Source organism: Cydia fagiglandana, chromosome 15 (assembly GCF_963556715.1).
Source record: "Cydia fagiglandana chromosome 15, ilCydFagi1.1, whole genome shotgun sequence".
In the NCBI taxonomy this organism is placed as follows: domain Eukaryota; kingdom Metazoa; phylum Arthropoda; class Insecta; order Lepidoptera; family Tortricidae; genus Cydia; species Cydia fagiglandana.
Window position 1 is genome coordinate 8,472,182 of NC_085946.1, and position 25,327 is coordinate 8,497,508.

The 25,327-nt window shown below is 37.8% G+C and overlaps 1 protein-coding gene across 3 annotated transcripts in view; it reads right to left on the reverse strand.

Annotated features, from left to right (window-relative positions):
• The window catches only part of LOC134671299 (apoptosis-stimulating of p53 protein 2-like), a 408,163-nt gene that overhangs the window by 229,354 nt on the left and 153,482 nt on the right, over positions 1-25,327 (reverse strand). For all 3 annotated transcript variants that reach the window (XM_063529120.1, XM_063529123.1, XM_063529122.1), the window contains one exon: positions 7,485-7,543. In XM_063529120.1, coding sequence (XP_063385190.1) covers positions 7,485-7,543 — 59 coding nt within the window. The remainder of the gene's footprint in view (positions 1-7,484; positions 7,544-25,327) is intronic.

Below are 25,327 nucleotides of genomic sequence, written 5' to 3' on the forward strand. Positions count from 1 at the left end.
TAGATAGGTCATTTGCGGGCGATCAAAACAGCTTTGCCGGAAAAAAATAAAACTTGAAAATCTGAATTAGTCAAATTATGCTTTTAAATCTCAGGCTGAAAAAATACTCAGAATCGGGTCCTTACGATGCCACTTGCAGAACAATGTCAGCTGACCATGCTGATTCAAGATAGATAGGCCATTTACGGGCAATCGAAACAGATTTACCGGAAAAAAATAAACTTGAAAATCTGAATTACTCAACTTATGCTCCCAAGTCGACGGCTGAAAAAAATACTCAGAATCGGGTCCTTACGATGCCACTTGCAGGACAACGTCAGCTGACCATCCTGATTCAAGATAGATAGGTCATTTGCGGGCGATCGAAACAGATTTACCGGAAAAAAATAAAACTTGAAAATCTGAATTACTCAAATTATGATACTAAGTCGCAGGCTGAAAAAAATACTCAGAATCGGGTCCTAACGATGCCACTTGCAGGACAACCTCAGCAGACCATACTGATCCAAGATAGGTCATTTGCGGGCGATCGAAACAGATTTACCGGAAAAAAATAAAACTAGAAAATCTGAATTACTCAAATTATGATACTAAGTCGCAGGCTGAAAAAAATACTCAGAATCGGGTCCTTACGATGCCACTTGCAGGACAACCTCAGCAGACCATACTGATCCAAGATAGGTCATTTGCGGGCGATCGAAATAGATTTACCGGAAAAAAATAAAACTTGAAAATCTGAATTACTCAAATTATGATACTAAGTCGCAGGCTGAAAAAAATACTCAGAATCGGGTCCTTACGATGCCACTTGCAGGACGACGTCAGCAGACCATACTGATGCAAGATAGATAGGTCATTTGCGGGCGATCGAAACAGATTTGCCGGAAAAAATTAAAACTAGAAAATCTGAATGACTCAAATTATGCTTTTAAATCGCAGGCTGAAAAAAATACTCAGAATCGGGTCCTTACGATGCCACTTGCAGGACAACGTCAGCAGACCATACTGATTCAAGATATATAGGTCACTTGCGGGCGTTCGAAACAGAATAACCGGAAAAAAATAAAACTTGAAAATATGAATTAGTCAAATTATGCTTTTAAATCGCAGGCTGAAAAAAAATATTAGAATCGGGTCCATACGATGCCACTGGCAGGACGACGTCAGCAGACCATACTGATGCAAGATAGATAGGTCATTTGCGGGCAATCGAAACAGATTTACCGGAAAAAAAGAAAACTTGAAAATCTGAATTACTCAAATTATGATACTACGTCGCAGGCTGAAAAAAATACTCAGAATCGGGTCCTAACGATGCCACTTGCAGGACGAAGTCAGCAGACCATACTGATGCAAGATAGATAGGTCATTTGCGGGCGATCGAAACAGATTTGCCGGAAAAAATTAAAATTTGAAAATCTGAATGACTCAAATTATGCTCCTCAGTCGACGACTAACAAAAATACTCAGAATCAGCATGGTAAAAACTGAAGCAAAAGCTGTTTCGATCGCCCGCAAATGACCTATCTATCTTGAATCAGCATGGTCAGCTGACATTGTCCTGCAAGTGGCATGGTAAGGACCCGATTCTGAGTATTTTTTTCAGCCTGAGATTTAAAAGCATAATTTGAGTAATTCAGATTTTCAAGTTTTATTTTTTTCCGGTTAATCTGTTTCGATCGCCCGCAAATGACCTATTTATCTTGAATCAGTATGGTCTGCTGACGTCGTCCTGCAAGTGGCATCGTAAGGACCCGATTCTGAGTATTTTTTTCAGCCTGCGACTTAGTATCATAATTTGAGTAATTCAGATTTTCAAGTTTTATTTTTTTCCGGTAAATCTGTTTCGATCGCCCGCAAATGACCTATCTTGGATCAGTATGGTCTGCTGAGGTTGTCCTGCAAGTGGCATCGTAAGGACCCGATTCTGAGTATTTTTTTCAGCCTGAGATTTAAAAGCATAATTTGACTAATTCAGATTTTCAAGTTTTATTTTTTTCTGGTTAATCTGTTTCGATCGCCCGCAAATGACCTATCTATCTTGAATCAGCATGGTCAGGTGACATTGTTCTGCAAGTGGCATCGTATGGACCCGATTCTGAGTATTGTTTTCAGCCGTCGACTTAGGAGCATAAGTTGAGTAATTCAGATTTTAAAGTTTTATTTTTTTCCGGTAAATCTGTTTCGATCGCCCGCAAATGACCTATCTATCTTGACTCAGCATGGTCAGCTGACGTTTTCCTGCAAGTGGCATTGTAAGGACCCGATTCTAAGTATTTTTTTCAGCCTGCGATTTAAAAGCATAATTTGACTAATTCAGATTTTCAAGTTTTATTTTTTCCGGTTAATCTGTTTCGATCGCCTGCAAATGACCTATCTATCTTGAATCAGTATAGTCTGTTGATGTTGTCCTGCAAGTGGCCTCGTAAGGACCCGATTCTGAGTATTTTTTTCAGCCTGCGACTTAGTAGCATAAGTTGAGTAATTCAGATTTTCAAGTTTTATTTTTTTCCGGTAAATCTGTTTCGATCGCCCGCAAATGACCTATCCATCTTGAATCAGCATGATCAGCTGACATTGTCCTGCAAGTGGTATCGTAAGGACCCTATTCTGAGTATTTTTTTCAGCCTGAGATTTAAAAGCATAATTTGAGTCATTCAGATTTTTAAGTTTTAATTTTTTCCGGCAAATCTGTTTCGATCGCCCGCAAATGACCTATCTATCTTGAATCAACATGGTCAGCTGACATTGTCCTGTAAGTGGCATCGTAAGGACCCGATTCTGAGTATTTTTTTCAGCCGTCGACTTGGGAGCATAATTTGAGTAATTCAGATTTTCAAGTTTTTTTTTTCCGGTAAATCTGTTTCGATCGCCCGCAAATGACCTATCTATCTTGAATCAGCATGGTCAGCTGATATTTTCCTGCAAGTGGCATGGTAAGGACCCGATTCTGAGTATTTTTTTCAGCCTGCGATTTAAAAGCATAATTTGACTAATTCATATTTTCAAGTTTTATTTTTTTCCGGTTATTCTGTTTCGAACGCCCGCAAGTGACCTATATATCTTGAATCAGTATGGTCTGCTGACGTTGTCCTGCAAGTGGCATCGTAAGGACCCGATTCTGAGTATTTTTTTCAGCCTGCGATTTAAAAGCATAATTTGACTAATTCAGATTTTCAAGTTTTATTTTTTTCTGGTTAATCTGTTTCGATCGCCCGCAAATGACCTATTTATCTAGAATCAGCATGGTCAGCTGACATTGTTCTGCAAGTGGCATCGTAAGGACCCGATTCTGAGTATTTTTTTCAGCCGTCGACTTGGGAGCATAATTTGAGTAATTCAGATTTTCAAGTTTTATTTTTTTCCGGTAAATCTGTTTCGATCGCCCGCACCTGGCCTATCTATCTTGAATCAGCATGGTCAGCTGACGTTGTCCTGCCAGTGGCATCGTAAGGACCCGATCCTGACTATTTTTTTCAGCCGTCGACTTAGGAGCATAAGTTGAGTAATTCTGATTTTCAAGTTTTTTTTTTTTCGTTAAATCTGTTTCGATCGCCCGCAAATGACCTATCTACCTTGAATCAGCATGGTCAGCTGACATTGTCCTGCAAGTGGCGTCGTAAGGACCCGCTTCTGAGTATTTTTTTCAGCCTGCGACTTAGTATCAGAATTTGAGTAATTCAGATTTTCAAGTTTTATTTTTTGCCGGTAAATCTGTATCGATTGCCCGCAAATGACCTATCTATCTTGAATCAGCATGGTCAGCTGACGTTGTCCTGCAAGTGGCATTGTAAGGACCCGATCCTGACTATTTTTTTCAGCCGTCGACTTAGGCACATTACTTGCCTCGGCTGGCCCATATATATGAATTTTTGGATTTTATTTTTTTATAGCAAATCTAATGAGATCCTAACGATTCAAATGCCTGAACAAACGTGAACTAACGTCGCTCGATGACTTCACATGGTTAGTTTGGCTGGTTTCGGGGTGTGGTGGCTAGCGTGAAGACAGCCACCCCACTTTGAAAAATTAAAATAAATTAAGGAATCGGGTCCTAACGATTTTAATGCTTGAACAAACGTGAACTAACGAATATCTTGCTAACTAGACCAAATTTTTGTACTAAAAGTGGTTTGGGGTGGTTAGCGTGAAGACAGCCACCCCCATATTATAATAAAATATAAAACTACGGATATCTCTTATTATCTTTTGAACGCCCGCAAGGCACTGTCATTAATCGTTTAAATATCGTCTATATAAGTTTATTCAAGCTAAAGAATCGTTAGCATCCGCGTCGATTGCTTGCTAGGCCACATTACTTGACTCCGCTGGCCCATATATATGAATTTTTCGATTTTATTTTTTTATGGCAAATCTAATGAGATCCTAACGATTTTAATGCCTGAACAAACGTGAACTAACGTCGCTCGGTGACTTCACATGGTTAGTTTGGCTGATTTCGGGGTGGGGTGGCTAGCGTGAAGACAGCCACCCCACTTTAAAAAAATAAAAAAAAATGAAGGAATCGGGTCCTAACGATTTTAATGCCTGAACAAACGTGAACTAACGAATATCTTGCTATCTAGACCAAAAAAAATTACAAAAAGTGGTTTGGGGTGGCTAGCGTGAAGACAGCCACCCCCTTTTGTTTTTTAAAAAAAATGATGTTAGAATCGGGTCCTTACGATTTTACCTGCTGAACAAACGTGAACTAACGATGAACAAACGATATAGCTATGCCATTTGCGGGCAAACGATATGGGGTGGTCAACTTCACGAGCATGCTTAAAACTGCAGCCGGAATTCGGAATATGCGAATGAATAGCCTTTTTTATTTTATCAACCACTCTTTTGAACAGCTTCTTTTTAAAAATTATAAATTCAAATGTCCGTAGGCAGGTTCCTATCTATCAAAAAGTAAATAATTATAATAAAATGTATGTTAGATTTAAAAGCAGTCTACATTAATTACGATCCCGTAATAAATATTGCGGCCATCAATATTTCGTATGTGTCAGGAATTTTGCCCAAGAATCAGGGAATTCAGGGATCCTGTCCGTAATTTACGTATATGTATCTGACAACCCTAGGCACACACTCCGAAAACGGTTGAGCGAGCAACGCAATACGTGCACCGAATACAGTTCTGATCTGCAATCCAAAATATCGTATGTCCATAAAAACTTAATCAGTCACACAACATTTTGTATCCGCTGATGGCCATTACATGTAAAATACTAATTAAGAATTCATAGCCAATACATTTCACGCAGATAATGAAAATTTGAGCGCCTTGCTTTAAATAAAGGCTTAACTGACCACAATTTTGATATTAAGTTATTAAATATTAATATTTGGTTAAATCTCGAAGTCAATTTAATAATATATGCATTTAAATTATTCAGTTAATGGCCTGTTGCATGTGGCTTCATTCGCGAAATGTCGAATAAAGCTCATTTGCTTTCTGTTAATACCCGTAATTGTTATTACCGTACTAAAGCTACGTGATAATGATAAATGTGCCCTTTAACTATGTTAATATTGTTAATCCGTGCTTCAAGCTGTCCGGATGGCATTGTTAGTTTTGAAAACAGCATTTTAAAGTGTTTGAATACTTCCAAGTAAGAAAAACCCCAACCTACTACTACTACTTTATGGCGCAGCGCCCCAAAATGAGTTCGCCCCCGACACGAGTAAACGCCGGTTATCTCGATCCTTCGTATTCTCCCGCCAGTTATCGGCTTGAGTAGGGTTTGCAATCCGGATCCGAAATGTATGAAATTATCCGGATCTGGATCCGGATCCGCGGATCTTCCCATACATTTCGGATCCGTCGTGCAAACCCTAGGCTTGAGTCAAACCTACAAACTTCAAAAAATATTAAAAGGGCAGATATAACGAGAACAAAATTAATTGCGATATCCTTATCGGATAAAAGACTGACAAAAGGAAATGATTGGTTAACGAGTCCTTGTCACGGTCTAAATCGGGCCTCAAAACGCTTAGGTGCAAATTCGTAAGCCAATCCCTTGAAGCGGCCGCTTCAAATGGGACCACAAAGGCGATCTCCCTGCCTTCAGCGATTCCTTAATGCGCGAACATGCTCTTACGCAGGGTTACCAGACTTCAGGATTATTCAGGACATGTTACTTTAGTCTTTTGTCGGTACTGCAAGATTTTTTTATATTTTCCTGTAATTTTTGTGCATTGAGATTGGAACAATTTTGACATTGTTAATAGTTATAGAACGGATTATCGTTATTGTTAAACTGTCGTGTTTACATTAATATTTTAGGTATGAGAGAAAACGAACGTTGCTGCCAAACGTCATGCCTCCTCTTCACTATCGGCGATAATCGTCGATAGTATCATCGGCATGATGATCGTGCAAGCATCCACATGATCGCCTGTACAAAGCAACCGCCAGGCGATTTCCTTAATTCCCTTTGATTTGAGGCGATGGTAGACTATGGCAGGCGGGGACTGTCAAACAGATCTACACTATCGTCCTCGCCAGTCATCGTCTATCATATTATACACTGAGAGAAAAGTACAACAAAAATACACTTAGAATTACAAAAATATACTTAATCCGGGGACAAGGAGAGTTAACTAATAGGAACAAATTGACTTTTGCAATTTTTATTACTTCTTGCAATTTCTATTATCTGTTTGTTGAAATTATATTTGGGATTACTGAGCTGTTTGTAGAAATAAATAAACTTTACAGAAATAGTGAAACGTCCATAATCATTACTAAAACTTCATTTTTTCCCCCAGTACAGAACTGTTTTTTAATTCCTGGTGATGATTTTTCTCTCAGTGTATGTATAGAGGAGCCATTACACAACACTTCTCAAATAATCATTGATTAATGATTTTTTTCAGGACTTATCAAAATATGGTTACCGTACTTCTTCGTCCGAGGCGTATTTGGATATACAGCTCCTCTGTTAGGATTACCAAAGACGAAAAGACGTAAACGCGTGACGGCCTCGTATAAAGTTAAGCTTTATTCCTTGCGCAGATTTGTACCTTTAAAAAATACTTCAAAGATCAATCCGATTGGCGCTTCGTTGTCAATGATCAAGGTTCTTTATCTCATTTGTAAGACGTAGGGGATTTGTGGATCTTCTGTTTGTGTGGGGGTATTGCATTCTTTGATGTGTTAAGTGTTTGGTATCGACGGCGTTACCCGCACTGAGCAATTTCCGTGCCTATGTCGAAAGTTTAAAAGGCCATATGTACTGCAAAACGTTGTACGATACACGAGCGAAAAGGTAATTCGCAACTCGTGTTGATTTAAAACACTTCCTTCGGTCGTGTTTTAATTTATCACCATCCGTTGCGAATTTGCTACTTTCCACACTTGTATCCTAAAGAACTATTACAAGAGTTGTGGTTTACGTGATATTATTGGTGCCACATCCATTATAGAATATAGGGTCGTTAACTATAATAAAATAATTAAAGCAGGCACTTACCAATTCCTCAGGTGATCCCGGTTCCTTCATACCATTGCTCTTATCCGTGCTCCCCGTCTCTGTAACAAACAACATAACGTTTAATTATCGATCGAAGTCTGGGTTTAAGCGTCTGCGACGTCTGAGGTTGATAATTCTTTAAGTTTAGGTTCTAATTCAAGCTTAGTATAATTTTCAACTAAATCAAAGATCTGGACATAGATTTCATCGATGTTCATGCAACGCCGTGGTTGACCTTTTTATGCTCTGAGCACACTCAACTATAGATGATACCTTAAGAAACTACTTTTAATCACCATCGTCACAGTAACTGTGTAAATAAGAAAAAAAGTGTTTAATTTTTTTTACTCCGTTAACATTTTTGAAGACTTTGTATTACTTAAAATCATTACGCAAGCGGAATGGAACGAACGAAAAATGTGTGGACATAAGGGGCCAGTTTTTTCTCATATTAGGATTTAAAGAGATCGTGATTCGTGATCGTGAGTTAAAATAACATAAAAATGCCCAAATCTTAAAAACGTGTACTGCAGAGAGAGGTGACCACCATGCATAGTTTCTTTGCAAGGGGGGTCACCTCTACAACTTAAATAAGATGACACCAAAATACAAACGCATTAGGTCTCTATTAGGACTGGCATAAGGTCGAATGTATTTCAGCGCAAGCAAAAAAAAAAGCACATTAAGTTGTACGTACAGCAATTTCGCAATAGAAAATGTTGTCATAAGCAAAGTGATGTCACGTATAAGCTTGCAAGCTGAATATTCAAGTCGCGTTATAAAATATGCTCCCTTTGCGTGCACTATGATGCTGTGCATTCACAGATCACTCACCTACTAGAGGGAGCATGTAAATAAACGATCTTAATTTTAATATTAATCCCAATGTAAAAATGTGACGAACCAGTATATAAATGTGAAGCAAAATTCACGTTGCACTATCATAGTAGAAAATAATAAACCTATAAGAGCGTGATCGTTTATTTAGGAACTTTACGCGCGTGATATAAAACTGAAATAATGATTTCTAGGGATAAATATTGGGACATGTAGTCGTGTATTGTATAAAGTTAATAATTGGTGTGAGATTCAAATGGGTGGAACGATTATCAAGTAAATAGGTAAATACCCATTTCATATCTTAAGTTTAGTACATCCTTTATCTTGGTACCTAATACATGCTTTTACTGCTGAATCTTAAGTGGGTAATCTGTGTCCATTACATGAGAGGTTTGTCGTGACATAATATCCGCTGCGGAAACGATTTATGATTCTGCGGCTAACTGTACAAAAGTACAGCTTTGTCGCATTACTCTAACAAGTAATCTTAAGGCCCGGTAATAAGGTGTCAAATACAGTGTCAAAGAACGGGTGAAATGACGTAATTTGCGCATTGGTACCGCAAACTAATCCGCGTGCGGTGAGACAAGCCGTGAAGCGGCAAATTTAGTTTAGCCGTGACACTAGCCTATTCGATGGATGTGATTTACGATTGCCGTTCTCAGCGCTTACTCGACTACATCTCCTATAGCAGCCCGCAGACCTATATATAGTGTGTAGATACAATACGGGCGAATATTTAAACGGTGGTTACCGATATGAGGCTCTTTAAGGCATGTATAAGCGATATGGTGGATTGCTTGCTTTATTCTTGGTAACGCAGTGGTTAAAACGGCGGGTTAGTATCTCGGAGTCGTGAGTTCAAGTCTCACCCGAAGCAGTGGATTGTATCCACGTATTATTATTAATGCATGAACATTGTAGTTAAAAAAATGATTTGAGGCTATAAATTGATTGTTAAAATGGTATCTATTTGAAAAATTCAAATGTCACTCTAGCTGTCTAGCTGGAATGGAATTCCACCAGGTTATTCGTGATTCATATCAAATACCTATTCGGACAAGAGGTCCTACCGCGAACCACGTTCTACGTGTTGCCTCCCTGTCAACAGGTGTGCGGTGTGCGACAGAGAGGTAACACGTCGAACGTGGTTCGAGGTAGGCCCTCTGTAAAACATCCAGTGCGCTTGTAAAGTCGTAAAAGGCTTACATATTACATTCCTATACAGGAATGCTTTGTGTCAGTTTTAGGACGACAGACAGTCTAAAATTCTAGCGCGATTCAGTTTAACGGATTTCTCTTTAAACGATAGTGTTTTACAGAGCTTGTAAATTAATTAACAAGCGTACCATGATGTTCTTTTACCTTCGACGGAACGCGGCCGGTATCCAACGGTCCAAATAGCGTGGCTGCAATCCAAAATCGGCCCGTAATGAAAAACCGGCCGAATGTCAAAAACGTACAACGTTTAATATTAGGATGCCGTCCATTTGGATGAATCCATTGTAACGGCATCCATTTGGAAGGCTCGTCATCGTCAGTGGCCTGCTTTAAGGGTGTATGGTTGTTTGTTTATAAATAAATGTAGCCTAGGAAATATTAGATACAGGTACACTGGTACATTGTCATAATATAGTTATACAATTTTTGACAAATTAAGCCTTCAAACTGTGCACTGGTTTATTAAGCCCGTCACAGGCGGAGCGATAATATGCATACCGGGAGATACTCTGTGACGGGCTTTAAAAGTGAATTTACCCGGTCGTGAATAGTTACAATAATAAGTTACATATTAATACATTTGCCTCATGCCTGACAAAATATGTGATTTATTAACATACCACAGTGGTGTATGAAAATGCAAATTCCCTTAATATCAATTTGTGGCAGTCATAATAAGCGGACTAAAATATTAAAATGCTGCGATGAAAACGCAACGAATGATTTATACATTAAATCCAGGTTTCACATTCAATTATGAATTTAAAAATGCATCGGAATAAAAACATGCTCATGCTCACGAACAATCACGAGCAATGATGACGGACCATTTTGTTTTGTATGAATATTTAGCAATAGATTTCCGATTTCAAGATTTTTTATAAAAAAAAATCAAAATATATTTGATAACAATCACATTTTCTAAATGTCGAATTTCGCTGTGTTTGGCCTACTCATCCAACCTTTTCCACGTATTCCGAAATTAATGGAAAATTTACGCCTTGAAAAGATTTTACTATGTGAAAAGCCTTTGGTAAAAATACGCCTCAATAGCTCAATTTACCATATGCACGCTGCTCTGCTGACCGCAACACTCACGAAATTAAAAAATAAATTAACGCATCGCACTTCACGAATTTTTTGAATTTAAAATCGAAAATCTACCGCTGGTCACCCTGGGGGCTGTCGACCCCCCCCCCCCCCCTAAAATCATCCAAAAATCATGCTTCGCTACGTCATGCTACCGTCATCCGATGTCCCGACCCCCTGGTCACATAAGCGCAGTGTCGGACGCCCACAAACTAGATGGACGGATGATCTCGTACGCGTCACTGGGAGCCTGAGGGTCTACCGCGAACCACGTTCGACGCGTTGCCTCTCTGTCACACTTACGTACGAATTTACAAGTGTGACAGAGGGACAACATGTCGAAAGTGGTTCGCGGTAGGCCCTCTGTGGCTGCAGTGTGTTAGAGATCGCTCCCGGTGGCGGTTTATGGGGCAGGCCTATGTCAGCAGTGGACGTCAGTGGCTGATGGTAGGTAGGTACACTTAGGTCACCCTGTCCCTGCGCGGCGCCTGAGAGTATAAATTCTTAAATGAAAAACATATGTCCGCCGTTGAATTGTGTTGAATGAAAATTAAATAGTTGTAAGAGTAGTTTAAAGTATGCTGTATAAGTAGACGTGTTATACATGCTCACTCGATTCAACGTCTTTCGTAAAGTTCCAGTCTCGGCCGGAGCTTGTAATGTAGGAAGCCGACTTCAAGCTAATTTTGTGCCTTTTCCACACAGATCTCTGTTTACCGCTAGATAGCGCATGTGAGCTAGCGCTCATATGTAGGTACTTACTGAAAATCGTCACATAGGTATAAAATGCTAAACCGGTAGCTGAATCGGTTATTTGCTGGCAAGCGTAAGTCCACAACGATATGAGTTTATAAGTACTATGTTCCGAACTCTATATTCAGTGGACGAAAGTACCAAGCACCCGTAAGTGATAATTAGTAGTCATTTAATCATGCTTATTTTTAAACTCTCGATATATGGCTATTTCAGCACAGTGCAAAAATGAATCATAAAAAACGCGCGAAAATTAACTTTAATGTAAACCAAATGTATTCGTAGAAATACTGAACATGCATGCATGCTAATACTAAAAGGTAACGATCGCACACATCGAAGCGTAGCAGATAATGATTTTTAAAATGCGTGCTCTAATGGGAGGTTATCTATATATTCCCGACTCCCACGCGAAACCACCTAACTTGCCGATGCCTTTCTTGAGAGATTTAATTAAAAACCTCTTCAACAAGAGCAAGTACTGTATTGGGCTGCATTATTTAAATAATTTACCTACTATTGAGGGACTACTACCACGAACGTCTTCAGCAGCCGAGTCTAAACAGTCGCCGTGGTCGAAATCGGCCGGGAGAATATATACAAAAATATTGATGATCTAACTAGGTGGATATGAGCAGAGATAGATGAGAAGTGCGGTAATCCAGCGGAGCGAAGAAGAGATTTGCATTACAAGCAATGCTATTCGTTGATTCCCGCACGTCTCTCATCTCCGCATTAGTGGAAACTGTGAAAGGCAGCCTAACGCTTGATGAAATGCATACACACATACACTATACAGTCAGTTTACATCACTGTTCATACAGAACCCTAGATTATGACAAACGCCACAGGCAACGATGAAAACATAGATTCGTAAATTTCTTAATTGGTCAAAATATTCCTCTCAATTTATAAATCTGGCGTGTAGAGCTAGCAATTTGTGCCGATTCAGCGCTGAAACGTCATTGATTGCACAATACCGGTAAAGCCCAATCAGTGGCCCTTGTCACTGTTATTTACGAATATACCTCAAAATATTAAATAACAAATTGGTATATTGTTACGAATAAAGCTCAGATAAACAATGCGCGGTACGAGTTTTGTTACGTTGTCGACTATTTTTGTTAGGTTTTAGGAAAGCATTGACAGATACAGATATAAACGCCGCGGCAGTAATGTCGCAACACTAATGCGGCTGCAGTTGCCATCCGAATGTTTTACTCTATTGAGTATACCGCGATATTCGCATACTAACTCTCGCGACATAAAAACAGGTTTCTTTGCGTTGTAACCTGTAGTTTTAAAACACGGCACAGGTGATCCTACTCAATGTTATAAAAGTGATAGTAACTCTGTCTTTTTATTTACGGAGTGGAAATGCATTTAAGCACGATGTGTGGGACTCGCCACTCCTTATTCCTCATAGTACTCGTAACTCTGTCTATCTGATACCTCTCGATGCTTAACTATTCTGCCCTCCTAAGCCGAAAAGCGCTATCTCAAAAACAAATGATTTTGAAAATGGAATTCTCAGTTATAGAAACTAAAGTATAAATTAGAAATGCATTTTCTTTTGAGATAGCGCCACTCAGCTTAGCAGGGCAGTATTGTCGGTTCGGAGTTTTTTCCCGGACGTAAAAAGTAAGAATATTAATAATTTCGCTGTCAAATTCTGTTTGTTGTGGAGTTATTACTGTGACAGTTAACCCGACTGTAATTATGGTTTGTGGTGACATAGAGAATCATTTGTCCGCCTCAGAAAATTGAAGTAACCGTTTGAAAAGTTCACATAAATGCCATATCGTGTGAACTTAAAACACTCGACACGGTACTTGTGCATACGCTGCCTAATTAGGCTTAGTAGACTAAGGTTCGGTTGCACCAAACCGTCTCTGTCGCCGATAAAATGTTCGGAAAATTTTATTGCATGGGAAGTTTTAGATTTCTGCTGCGTGCCGTTGATCAGTTTGTTAACTGTGGTTGGCGCAACTGGCCCTAAATATTTGTAAGCAAAAAAGTTACTTACTGTACTTATAAAATGTCGTATCCGTACTTTTCGCTTCCAACATACCGACTTGTAACACCAAGACCCATAACTTCTCGTAGACACTGAAGGAAATGTCCTGCCTGGATTACTTTTATTTACGGGCCAAGTTTGGCACTAAAATTGGAAACTTTAGGATACGTACCATCACCCACACTCTTAACTGACAGTTCGTAAACCTTATTACATAAGGCATAAGGTCCACCGGTGGACAGTCGAGAAATTGGAGCAAAAACAGACTACATAATGATTACGCGAAAAAGCTTTACCACACGCTCACGTGAGCCACGAATCGTTTGGCACGAGGCCGTGCATACGTTTTAACAGCAATACCTACACTTACTTAACCATTTATAGACTCTATGTCCTTATATGTAATAAGGTTTATGAATGGTTAAATAACTGTGTGGACAATTGTATCTACAACAGAAACCAACGCCATGTTGTGATGTTTTGTTGACGCGATAAGTTTCTACTGTTTGTATTTTAACCTACAATTGCTGTTTCATGTAAATTGTTTAAAACTTGTATCTTTAATAGTACCAGGATGGTCGCAGTTATCACGTGATAGCGGAATTTTGACTGCGTCTTTCACATACAATCAAATATCATAGCAGTCGGCTCACAACTAGGGTTGCCATACGTCCGGATTTGTCCGGACATGTTCGGATTTTTGACCCTTTGTCCGGATTGCGGCCGGACTTGGCATGTGTCCGGATTTAAAGGAATGACCTTATAAAAATAAAATGCGCGCCCGGAGCGGCGGCTACGGGATCGGGCGAAGGGAAAGGGAAAAGTAGATCCACGATACAGTACACCACAGAGAACAGCGCGCCGCCGGGGCGTCGTTCAAGCTACGCCGCCAAATCTCTGCTACAAGAAATGTCCGGATTTTTAGGGTGATGTCCGGATTTTTGTCAGGACATTTAATTCTTCCATATGGCAACCCTACTCACAACTGCTCCGAGCAGTGGGTTAATTAACGCACAATATGGGTAATAGACCAGCGGTGGAACAAAAATGGGTTTTGATAACATTAAAGTTTTTTCTTTTTTGATATGTTATTGTAAGCATGTTAAATAACATTCATGTAAAAAGTTAGAAAATTTTAGGTGGAGCGTTCGGCTATATTTAAATTTTTAATTTTTGCTAAATAACTATGTAAATATAAAATTAAAGTTACAAAAAACTTTAACATATTCAATAACACTTTAATTTATTCACACTATTCGGTTTTTAGAAATCTGGAACAGCTGCTTTCTGGTGAACGTAAAAACAGGAATTATTATGAAAATACAGAATTAGAGTAGCTGATATTGCAAAATTACGATATTATCTATCAACTTAGTATACATGTAAAAAGTTAGAAATGTAGACAATGTGCTTGTCTAGATATTGATTTCTCGTTAAGCAGTATAGCCAATATTGAATTAAAGTTTGTAGAGTTAATATTACACGGTCATAATAAAGATCTTACTTCTCACACAAAAGATTAGAAATATAAAATCACGGCGACACTAAATACTGATACGTAAGTATGCATTCCGAGCTTATATTAAGTTACATTTCAAACGCGCGGCGTTTGCGCGCGCCGCGCTGTGCGCCGTGGCAGGAGGCAGCGATCGACGGTCGCGGGCTAGCGGTTAGCGCGGTGCCCTTATAAAATACGCAAAGCGTTTATAAAATTATTATCAATGGTAAATAGTTATTTTACACAGTACACTAATGGAAACTTACCTTCCCTTATTTATTTCTATATGTACTAGGGATTGCCCGCGGTTTCGTTTACGTAGAATTCGTTATCGTGTTAAGTACAGAAATAATAGATACATTTGAAAATTATTTTAGGTGCATTGTCATACAGATAACTACCCTTGTTAAAGTATTCTTCAAATTCAATACACAGGTGTCATTTCAATATAATTTTGCGTAATTTGGCGCTTTTAGGTTATAAATGACTAGCGACATATATTTTTTAAGAGCGATCATCTCCGATAATATTTACTTTATCATAAAATCAATTTCAAACTGACGTTATTCAATATTTATCATTTTAAAGTCAATATTACCAACCAACTGATCCAATTTACCTACGGTAACAACTCAAAATTTGCATCAAATTAAATGCCACTTTTCTTATCCGTTACGAACAATCAAGAGGGCCTTTACGAGCTGATGTGGTGAAAATTTTATTTAACCTTCGTCCCTTGAAACCTTCACTACGCTCAAGGTTCAACTTTACGAACCACTAACTACGCTCGTGGTTCAATTTTAGAATGTTTGAATTTGTGAATGCCTCGAACAGCCAAACTGTGGAATGAACTGTCCGATACGACCTTCAAACCTTCAAAGACCCCCATCTTAAAGGTCGGCAACGCGCTTGCAACCCTTCTGGTGTTGCGGGTGTCCATGGGCGGCGGTAATCGCTAACCACCAGATGATCCGTCTGCTCGTTTGCCTCCTATTTAATAAAAAAAAATGTTTCGCTTGTTTGGGTATCAATATTAGCACGAGCGGTTAATCAACAACTTTTCCCCTTGTAAAACAAATAAATAAGGTAGATGAGGTGCAGGCATATGAGGCCCGGCGGGTAACAAGGCCCAGCATTCAAAAATAGCAGTTGCTCCCTATTATTCCCAATTATTCTGAATTTGTACTTGTTGCTAAGAAGGCCCACTGTCAGTGCAGGTAAAAAGGTCTAGTCCCGGGCCTTATTGAACGTATGAGATGAAATATTAGATTAAAATATTTTAAGATAATTTTCAATATTTTTAATCTCTTATTAATAAGGTCGATTTGAAGAAACTTCTATGAAATTATGACTTATAAATAACACTTGCACTGCGTGGGCTGTCAAAATTGCTGCAGACTTTTCTTGGTCTAACTCTAATAATTTTTCACTTGCTTTATTGACCTAAAGACGTTTTAAAGAATCAAAAAGTCTAATAACATTGAGGCACTTATACTTTTTAAAGGCAGTAACTAATTACAAGTGACTTTTTTTTGTTAATACATAGGTAGGTATTTACGATCATCATCATATATTTAAGAGTATGACTCTTGTCGGTGGAGCAAATTCCATGTTTGGCGGTCCTCCGCCTTCTCTTTGACAGCCCGATACGACACGACTTTGATCTTTTCCTTTATTTGATCCATGTACGCTCTCCTTGGTCTTCCCCTCTTCCTGTTTGTGTCCAAAATGTTTCCCTTTACATTCTATGCACATATTCACTCGCTCAGACCATTTTTGGAAGCATGAGGCCCAATCACTTGACTGCATGTTTTCGACGTGGTGATGAAACGTAGTAACTGCCTTATCCGGGGTCTTAAATGTCAAACCCCAAATTAAATCCTTAATTTTGGGAAATAGATAGAAGTCACAGGGTGCAATGTCTGGATTATAATCCGTATAAGAGACATTTTCCACGTTTTCGTAATTAAAAAATGTTTTTGCCTTTATTGCGGTATCGGTGGACGCATTATTATGACGCAGGAGGATGCGGCTTCTCGGTCGTCTCTCGCGGTCTTTTTCAATGACTGCGGGCACACAAATGGTAGTGTACTACTCAGTATTTAACGTTCTTTTATTATTTAAAAGTACGGTACAAAAAAGTCGCGTTTAAAAAAAACAGACGATCAAAATGTTTGGCAACGCTTTTGGCTTGTTGAACTTCTATGGGCCTCCTGTCACCTTCGAAAGACCCATTGACTGGACTAATGCCTTTTTTCCGGATCGTAGCAGTAAATCCAGATTTCATCTCCTCTAACGATGTTATATACAGCATTTGAACTTTCTTGCTTGTACTTACGCAGCATTTCTCGGCACCAGTCAAAAAGTACCTGTTTTTGGACTGAAGTTAATTCGTGAGGAATCCAAAGACAACAAGGCTTCCCGACTTTTAAATATTCTTGTAAAATCTTTTGTATTTGTCTCATACCTATCCCTAATTGTCCTCAAATTTCGTCATAGGTGATTCGTGGGTTTTCTTCAATGAGTCGTCTCACAGTAGCCACGTTTCCTTGAATGATCGCCGTGGACGGTCGACCTTCACGAAAATCATTATCTAGAATAATACTGTCTCTACTAAATTCACCATACCAACGCCTCACGATGCTCAGATGTGGTGCTTCAATCCCAAAAGCATTTTGAAGGCAAGCACTACACTCTTGCGGAGTAAGCGAACTTTTAAAATCATAACAAAATCATAGCTCTAAAAATATTTTCGCGTTAAAGCCACGTTCAACGCACTGACTTACTTTGACAAGCCATTAAAAACAAAGACGATCGATTTGTCGCCAACATTTGTCACATTCCATAATCAAAAGCCTGTATTTTTTTTAAATATACAATTCATAATTTAAATGTTTACCAGTGGCCAGTAGTGCAAAACATTCAGTGTGGCCTATGTAGTAGGAGAGAGGAGGAGTTTGTTAAGAACTATAGACAATAGAAGAGGAAGTGCTTGGGCACCTGATACGACACGACGAATTTATCAAAAATATCATAGAAGGGAAAGTTGAAGCAAACAGGAAGAGGGGAAGACCAAGGAGAGCGTACATGGATCAAATAAAGGAAAAGATCAAAGTCGTGTCGTATCGGGCTGTCAAAGAGAAGGCGGTGGAGCAAATTCCATGTTTGGCGGTCCTCCGCCTTCTCTTTGACAGCCCGATACGACACGACTTTGATCTTTTCCTTTATTTGATCCATGTACGCTCTCCTTGGTCTTCCCCTCTTCCTGTTTGCTTCAACTTTCCCTTCTATGATATTTTTGATAAATTCGTCGTGTCGTATCAGGTGCCCAAGCACTTCCTCTTCTATTGTCTATAGTTCTTAACAAACTCCTCCTCTCTCCTACTACATAGGCCACACTGAATGTTTTGCACTACTGGCCACTGGTAAACATTTAAATTATGAATTGTATATTTAAAAAAAATACAGGCTTTTGATTATGGAATGTGACAAATGTTGGCGACAAATCGATCGTCTTTGTTTTTAATGGCTTGTCAAAGTAAGTCAGTGCGTTGAACGTGGCTTTAACGCGAAAATATTTTTAGAGCTATGATTTTGTTATGATTTTAAAAGTTCGCTTACTCCGCAAGAGTGTAGTGCTTGCCTTCAAAATGCTTTTGGGATTGAAGCACCACATCTGAGCATCGTGAGGCGTTGGTATGGTGAATTTAGTAGAGACAGTATTATTCTAGATAATGATTTTCGTGAAGGTCGACCGTCCACGGCGATCATTCAAGGAAACGTGGCTACTGTGAGACGACTCATTGAAGAAAACCCACGAATCACCTATGACGAAATTTGAGGACAATTAGGGATAGGTATGAGACAAATACAAAAGATTTTACAAGAATATTTAAAAGTCGGGAAGCCTTGTTGTCTTTGGATTCCTCACGAATTAACTTCAGTCCAAAAACAGGTACTTTTTGACTGGTGCCGAGAAATGCTGCGTAAGTACAAGCAAGAAAGTTCAAATGCTGTATATAACATCGTTAGAGGAGATGAAATCTGGATTTACTGCTACGATCCGGAAAAAAGGCATTAGTCCAGTCAATGGGTCTTTCGAAGGTGACAGGAGGCCCATAGAAGTTCAACAAGCCAAAAGCGTTGCCAAACATTTTGATCGTCTGTTTTTTTTAAACGCGACTTTTTTGTACCGTACTTTTAAATAATAAAAGAACGTTAAATACTGAGTAGTACACTACCATTTGTGTGCCCGCAGTCATTGAAAAAGACCGCGAGAGACGACCGAGAAGCCGCATCCTCCTGCGTCATAATAATGCGTCCACCGATACCGCAATAAAGGCAAAAACATTTTTTAATTACGAAAACGTGGAAAATGTCTCTTATACGGATTATAATCCAGACATTGCACCCTGTGACTTCTATCTATTTCCCAAAATTAAGGATTTAATTTGGGGTTTGACATTTAAGACCCCGGATAAGGCAGTTACTACGTTTCATCACCACGTCGAAAACATGCAGTCAAGTGATTGGGCCTCATGCTTCCAAAAATGGTCTGAGCGAGTGAATATGTGCATAGAATGTAAAGGGAAACATTTTGAGAAGCAATAAATGTATTATTATGGTTATAAATGATTTTATTCAAAAGTTACGCAAAACTTTCAGTGCGGCCCTCGTATGCGTAAAACCTCTTCGTTAGTTTTCTTTTCTTTTACGATAGAATTGCGAAAAATAGATATTTTGCAACGAGTGACGAATTTTAAAACACGGTCAAAGGGAGTGTTTTAACGTGCTTATTATAGCACCGGTCGTAATGTAGCACCAGATGTACTGTAAAAATTATGTTAAAAGATAATACTTACTGTTACGAATAAATATTTTTACTGTAAAAAAATATCCCACCAAACACATTTTCATGTAAATTTTGTTGCTAAGACGAAACCATAAGACTCGCACTGTCAAAAAGTTGTCAGATCTCTTGTCGAGCCAAGCTTCAAACTCTACAAGCCCTAACTTCACTAACTCTATACCTTAGTCAAAATATGTGGCTTGGCTGTTTCGCTACCGCCACATGGGCATAAGGTGAAAAATTTATTAAATTCATTATTTTTAGGGTTCCGTACCTCAAAAGGAAAAATACTGAACCCTTATAGGATCACTCGTGTGTCTGGCTGTCCGTCTGTCACAGCCTATTTGCTCCGTAACTACTGCACCAATAAGTTGAAATTTGGTATACACATGTAAGTCTCTAGCCCAAGGACATACACGTAAAGTAAATAATAGAAATTCAAATAAAGGGGTCACTTTTGAGATGAATGATAAATAGAAGAAAAAAAAACTATATCTTGTTATAATTAATATAAGAGAATTAGAATATGAATTAATATAAGAGAATTTTGTTAGAATTTTAATTAGTATAAGATAGATATGTATATTGTCATGTTATTTTCTCGAACTCCCCATCGGCATACAAACCTCCTCAAGGTTTTGCCCACGATGGGTCTTGTAATAATAATGTACTTTATTTAGCTTATAGTTCAATAAATTAAAAAAAATATATATATATATATATATATATATATATATATCAAACAAAGGGGCTCATTGTAAGAATCTCAGATATATTTTTTCATAATTTTAAAATAAATAGTTTAGAAGTTATTTAAGAAAATACGCAAAAAATGACCATTCCCCCCTCCCCCCTTATCTCCGAAACTACTGGGTCTAAAATTATGAAAAAAATACACATATTAGCTCTCTTCCTATAGATGACAGGAAAATCTATTAGAAATGTGCAGTCAAGCGTGAGTCGGACTTAAGTACCTAGTTTTCCGATACCTACGGGTTTTTTAAAGACTACTCACTTTTCTCTTAAAAAAATATATTGTTAAAAGTTGTGTAATGTACAGAACCCTTGGAACGCGAGTGCGACTCGCATTTGGGCGGTTTTTGTATTATACTTACATACAATAGTTCTTGTAGAAACGAAACGGCCAAGCCACACACTTTTGGTGTAGAGCTAGTAAAGTTAGAGGGCTTGTAGAGTTAGAAGCTTGGCAAGAGATCTGATAACTTTTTGACAGTGCGAGCCTTATGGTTTCGTTTGGGCAACATTGTACATCAAAATGTTTTTGATGGGATTTCACTTCTTTTTGTAAGTTGTTTATTTATGACAATCTTCCATCCCCTAATTTAAAGGGTTGGGGGTGATTTACTATTAAAAATCCTGAAATAAGTATCTGGGGGCATCTGTTACACAATGTACTTCTTACTGATTCCCCATATAACCCTTCACCCCGTAAGGGTAAACTTTGGGGTTGAAATCTGCCTTCACCCCGTAAGGGTAAACTTTGAGGTTGAAATCTATTCTATATCCTTCCCCATGACAATACCTATCTACATACCAAATTTCAACTAAATCGGTTCAGCGATTATTGATTTCCCATACAAAATTAAACCCCATCTTCATCCCCTTAGGGATACATTTTTTTTGAATTTATTTGTTGTTTGTGTACTAAAACTATCTTACATACCAAATTTCAGCTTCTTAGAGGACTTCAGGAAGTACCCGGTATGGATGATCATCAAGTGAGTGAGTCAGTGACGAAATCGAAGTTTTTAGATATGAATAAAATCTAAAGTATAAGAGCTATGCAATTGATATGCTTAATAAGTCCGAGAACTTTGTTTATCTGGTATAATCTAACCCCAAGTTATGAGGGTTCCAAAAAACAGATGTTAAAATATGAGAATACTGTAACTAATAAAGATTTATGTTTAGTTACCTACTATTTTCGCGTAAACTAGACAATTTTTATATCTTTAGTTATTAAGACCCAAAATAATTATTTTAACTTATTATAAATAAATCCTCCTGTTATGAAGTATCAAATATTGTTATTTGTATATGTATAAGTCTTAAGTTAAAAACAATAAAATCTGTTATTACCTACTGTCAAAATGATTATTTTTTGCGGGATTAAGTAATGCACTGGTAGTGTTCAATAAGGCCCATAATAGGACTTTTATAAAAGGTATATTTTCCAAGAGTATCGTAATATTTTTATAACTATTTTGGTATAATGAAGAAACTTAAATAAATGAGAAACCTATTTGAGTGAGTTTTTCATACTTCATATCCTGTTTATTAAAAAAAAAAAACCATTTTAATTTAAGGTGGGCTGTATATAGGCATATACGGCCCACACGGAATATACAATAAGGTAAGTGAGGCCACTTACCTTATTGTATATTCAGGATGTATACCGTGTAATATTGATCAGTTGGTTTATAATATACATATTATGATATTGACGTTGAATAGGACAGGACATGACAATAGGAACCAGAAATAGGTATAGTTGGTCAAACCAATTTGTCAGTAAATAAAAACAAAAAACTATATTCATCCTTTTCTTTTGGGTGCTAGTACTAGTGTAAGTCAAAGATAGTATGATGATTCTCCCTGTCTATGTTTGAAATGAGACAGTCCTTTGACAAACTATGTATAGTAAAAAATAGTTGTGAATATCTTGTACATTTTTATTACAATATTAGTCAAGATAATGAAATATAGCTGGTCAAGCAAATCTTGTCACTAAAAAAAGGCGCGAAATTCAAATTTTCTATGGAACGATATCCCTTCGCACCTACATTTTTCAAATTTGCCGCCTCTTTCTACTGACAAGATCTGATTGACCAGCTGTAGGTATTTTTACTTAATAAGATATTTTAATTTCACGTAATGTCCGCATCTAATTTATATATGTGCACGGTAAACAAACAAATGAATGATAAGAAAAGACAGACAGTGTTACTGAGCGGGAGGTGCAAGGTGGGGCGAGGGGCGAGGTATAGGTAGGCTATGATAGGCTCTCGAGCGCCGCGCCGGCGACTGACGGACCAGCGCGGCGTATGTATGAATTTCGCGCCTTTTTAACTAGATTTTACTATTACAATGCAAGCTACACACAGAAATTTCTTACTTTCCATAATATGGCTGCGTATATTATTTTATAGTAATAGACTTATTTTTACAGACTCTAATTCAATATTAGATCTTATAGGACAAAAAACGTATATTAATTCTAAAGCATATATCTTATTCTTCTAGCTTTTTAGCTTGCCTATTAACTTATAAATTTAGATATGTTGTTGTGGAATTATTAAACTTTAATTCAATATCGACAAAATAATAAGCTAATTGTAGTTTGACAAAGAAGCACGTTAAAAAAATTTCTAATAATTTTACATTATAAAGCGTCATACATATTATAAACAATGGAACTTAAACATTGCACTTTAATTCAATATTAAAAAATCATTACTAAAAATATATAAATACCTAATTTATATCTAACGCTCGTTCTAACTTTTCATCATATATAGCATATATGCTTAAAAATATGTCCTATATCAGATAAGTATCACTTTTTCAACTTTAGAATTATCAAAACTTTTAGTGCAAAAATCCGGTCCCACTATTGAGCTATAAGTAGTAAGTTCTGTTTCTTGCGCATAATTTTAGCAAACATAGTTTTTCAGATGGTCAGACTAGTAGGCCAGACATACTGCCCGATTCGAACTTTTAAATACGTCAATGAATAGATCTATACGATATGGATTAGATGTGTCAGTTTCGAAAGTGACGTTTTTGTTTGAAGAATCGTCACATTTCACACTCTCATATCTAATCCATATCGTTTCTATACCTACTAATAGACGTATCTTAAACTTAGAAAAGGACCGGTAGTAGGTAGTTCGATTGTATGACGGCGTCTAGGTTCGCGTGACTCTTAACTATTGAAACAAGTTCATTTGCGCAGAAAGTACGCCAGTCTAAACCAGCTCTAAGCATATATTTCAATAACCCGTCATCAGCTCGTCACCTCAATGTCATGACAGTTTATGTAATCCGATAACGGATGGCTTCGGACTTTCCCCGTCAATTAGCGGCTACCGCTTTCAGCCGGTCACGATTCTCCGTGCCCGCGCTTTACGTAATAACAGACCATTGTTCTCTATAGGCCCAACTGTATCTATAGAACAGTATAATGGTCATAGTGTCAATAGGGCTTTTTAATAATGTTATGGCTCCTCTTCACGTTGGGCCAACGCCAGCGCCAACGAGGGACGCATTTATGCGTTAGAGGGAGCAAGTGATATTGCTATCTCATTCTACCGCATGGCTGCGTCCCTCGTTGGCGTTGGCCCAACGTGAAGAGGAGCCATTACATATTAAATTTCATAAACTTCACACCAATGACCTAAAACTAGACTGAGATTCTGAGAAGCAATCGTCGAATATATTCGCTAACATTTTCGAAGAACATCGTTATAAATATCTATTCGCGAAACAATCGCTGAGGCGTAAATCACTTCAAAAGAATTGTATTAGGTATTGAAAGTTTTCACATTGAATAAGCAAAAATAAAATTCACTACAAACGAACAGTCACCATATACATATAATATAAGCACTGATAACAAGTTGATTTAGTAATCAATAATTGGAATGTGTACTCTTTGGCAATACAACGTCCATATTTGAGGCTAAAGCCATTATTTTATCTTTAAGTAGGTGTGTAAATAAATTTTTCACCGCACCAGCGCGAAAAGGCTTACTTTTCACTTCAAAAACTGATAGCACAGTTGGATTTTATTTACATGTGAAGCAAAGTAATCAAATGCAAATTTTGAGTTGTTTCTTTATGTTTGCTGGTAGAATAACATTCAATTGGATTTGATTTTGTTTGATATTTCTCTCTGTTCTCCTTGCACCATTTTTACATGTCTCTGTTTGGCCCGATGGTTGACTGGTAGAGAATGCCATTAGGCATTAAGTTCGCCATTTGTACATTATTTTTATGTTTTGTGCAATAAAGTTTAAATAAATAAATAAATAAATATTTACATTAATATTTGCTTCGGGTTGGTGTTGTGAAAAATTTTGTGTTTCCCTCGGGAGCAAATTTTGTTTAACCCTCGTGCTTTGAAACCCTTGCACCGCTCAAGATTCCATTTTTCGTAATTCAATTTTGGAATCTTTCGCTTGCTCGGGTATCAATATAGCACATGCATATACATGCAAAACAAAATTAACCAAATACGATTAGGTATTGTACAGTCGACGTCAAAGATATGTTTACATTTTTCGCCTTATTACAAAGGAGTAAGGTGCAAAAGTGTAAACATATCTTTGACGTCGACTGTACCAACATAGCTCTTTTGTATAAATCTCTAACCATAATAAATAATGATTACATCGCTTTATCGTATTTTACGTAACTCACAAGTTCAATAAAAAGCGGCCAAGTGCGAGTCGGACTCGCCCATGAAGGGTTCCGTAACAGCAAGTAACATAATAAAATTGCGGTTTACGGTTTATGACGTATTAAAAAAAAACTACTTACCAAATCTTGTTCAA